At 43.8% G+C, this 2,500-nt stretch overlaps 1 protein-coding gene across 1 annotated transcript in view; it reads left to right on the forward strand.

Annotated features, from left to right (window-relative positions):
• Positions 1 to 2,500, forward strand: part of ift57 (intraflagellar transport 57 homolog (Chlamydomonas)) — a 16,699-nt gene that overhangs the window by 9,921 nt on the left and 4,278 nt on the right. Inside the window, exons 7-8 of the mRNA XM_048228738.1 lie at positions 980 to 1,051; positions 2,331 to 2,462. Coding sequence (XP_048084695.1) covers positions 980 to 1,051; positions 2,331 to 2,462 — 204 coding nt within the window. The remainder of the gene's footprint in view (positions 1 to 979; positions 1,052 to 2,330; positions 2,463 to 2,500) is intronic.

The raw sequence follows: 2,500 nt of genomic DNA on the forward strand, positions 1-2,500 counted from the left end.
TTGTCTTTATTACTTTTTTACTACTTTTTGCCTTTGTTTTTGCTTTTACTAATTATTCTTTTTATTTTTAAATGATTTTACCTTGTGTTTTATGTTTTCTTTTTATTATGATCTTTACCTTTTAACTATTCTTTGACTATATTGCCCTTTGATGCTTTTATTTGTTATTATCGTTTGGTTTTGTTTATGTAAAGCACATTGAATGACCTCTGTGTATGAAATGTGCTATATAAATAAACTTGACTTGACTTGACTGACTTGACAACAAGGTACACACACACACACACACACACAGACACAGACACACAGACACACAGGTCACCATACGCACCGACAACAAGGTACACACACACACACACACACACACACACACTGACACACTCACACACACACACACACACAGGTCACCATACGCACCGACAACAAGGTACACACACACACATACACACACACACACACAGGTCACCATACGCACCGACAACAAGGTACACACACACACACACACTCACACACACACACATACACACTCACACTCACGCTCACACTCACACACACACACACACACACACACACTCACACTCACACTCACACTCACAGACACACACACACACTCACACTCACACAGACACACATACACAGACACACACACACACACACACACACACACACACACTGACACACACTGACACACACTCACACATATACACACACACATTAGGGCAGAGAGATTCATTAAAATCACTTTCTCAACTAATGCATTCAGCAAATCAGAAAGACGTGATGTTCAAGCAAACAAAGATACAAACAGATGCCACCTCCTGTGGCAATCTGTACTTCATTAGCAAAGCGTTTTACTGACATAAAAACATGCACTCTGAGGAGCACACATGCACATGTAGGCCTCTCTCTCACACACACACACACACACACATTTCCAGTTTGTGTGTATGTAGGTGTAAATGTGTGTGTGTGTTCCCAGGACTGGAGGATACATGTAGACCAAATGCACCAACACCAAGATGGCATCAAGAGCTCACTGAAGGAGGCGAAGGTGAGGACTGTGTGTGTGTGTGTGTGTGTGTGTGTGAGAGAGAGAGAGAGAGAGAGAGAGAGAGAGAGAGAGAGAGAGACTGTGTGTGTGAATTTAGCAATAGAATAACAATTAAAGGGGGATTCCGGTGAGTTTTCACATAGATCTCTCTGTTTCTCGTGGTCACCGAGAACTGTCGGTATGAAAAAAGATGAAGACAATCGGATCGGTTTTTTCCCACCTGGCTTGAGTTGCTACAGCCAACAGCTAAAGCTGCCAGGCAGCTGCAGCGCTACACTCTGGGGGCATGAACATACTACAGCGCTACACTCTGGGGGCATGAACATGCTACAGCGCTACACTCTGGGGGCATGAACATGCTACAGCGCTACACTCTGGGTGTGTTCCAAACGGGGAGACAGCTGCCTACTGCCTCCTTCCCTACATAGAGAGCTGTCTCACTAGACATGACTTTGGATTAAATGCATCTTTTAAAAATGAGCTGTAGCACTCTAGAATCTTTGGTTAACACTCACGGTATGACGTTAGCAAAGGCCTGACGGTAAACTAAATTAGCTTTACGTAAGCTAGCAGGCTAACGGTATAAATTAGTTTTAACGGCCGGCAGATATATCAGACCAGACGCCATTAATGGTTACAACAATGGCATAATCAGATAGTAAATTGTTTATTTCTAAACTGTAATCTGCAAATCTAAGCAAAATAAGATCACACAAATGACATTTTTAAACAGATTCAGCAGCCATTACCGATGTCATCCGCCATGTTTGTTTACCTTTCACAGCTGTTTCAGACGCTGCCGCGAAGGGATTATAGGTAGGAGGCAGCATGAAGTGTGCATCGATGCTGCCTTCAAAAACGACCGTTATTTGGGAATTCTAAGATATCTTAAAAGGCAGCAGAATTAGTTTTTTTCGGTTTCGAACCGCACTTGCTGCCTTGCTCCCCAGTTAGATTTTACCCGTTTCGAACACACCCTCTGTATACTCTTTGTAATCAATCTAATTAGCGTCTGTTGTTTTATTGCACTTCAGAATTCACAAACGCTCCAAAATCGTCATTCCCAGGGAAGCCCGGCATCTCTGGGTTTGAATGGGGCAGTGGGGTGGTCCGGACGCCGAGCCTGTGTGATGATTGGAGGAGTCTTTTTGATTGACAGCGTTTACAGAGAGTCCATGCTTTACAGAGTGTTGGCAGGAGAGGGAGAGTTTTCAAGTGTATGTATAATGTGGTCTGTGTATGTGTGTATGTATAATATGGTATGTGTGTGTGTGTGTAGAGTTATCTGGATAAGCTGCAGGAGGACATCAGTAAGACTCTGGAGAAAGTGACCAGCCGAGAGAAATACCTTAACACTCAGCTGGAGCACCTCATCACTGAGTACCGAACCGCCCTATCACAGCTCAGTCAGGTGAGGCACCCACCAATCACAGCTCAGTCAGGTGAGGC

Source organism: Alosa alosa, chromosome 19 (genome assembly GCF_017589495.1).
Source record: "Alosa alosa isolate M-15738 ecotype Scorff River chromosome 19, AALO_Geno_1.1, whole genome shotgun sequence".
NCBI lineage: Eukaryota > Metazoa > Chordata > Actinopteri > Clupeiformes > Clupeidae > Alosa > Alosa alosa.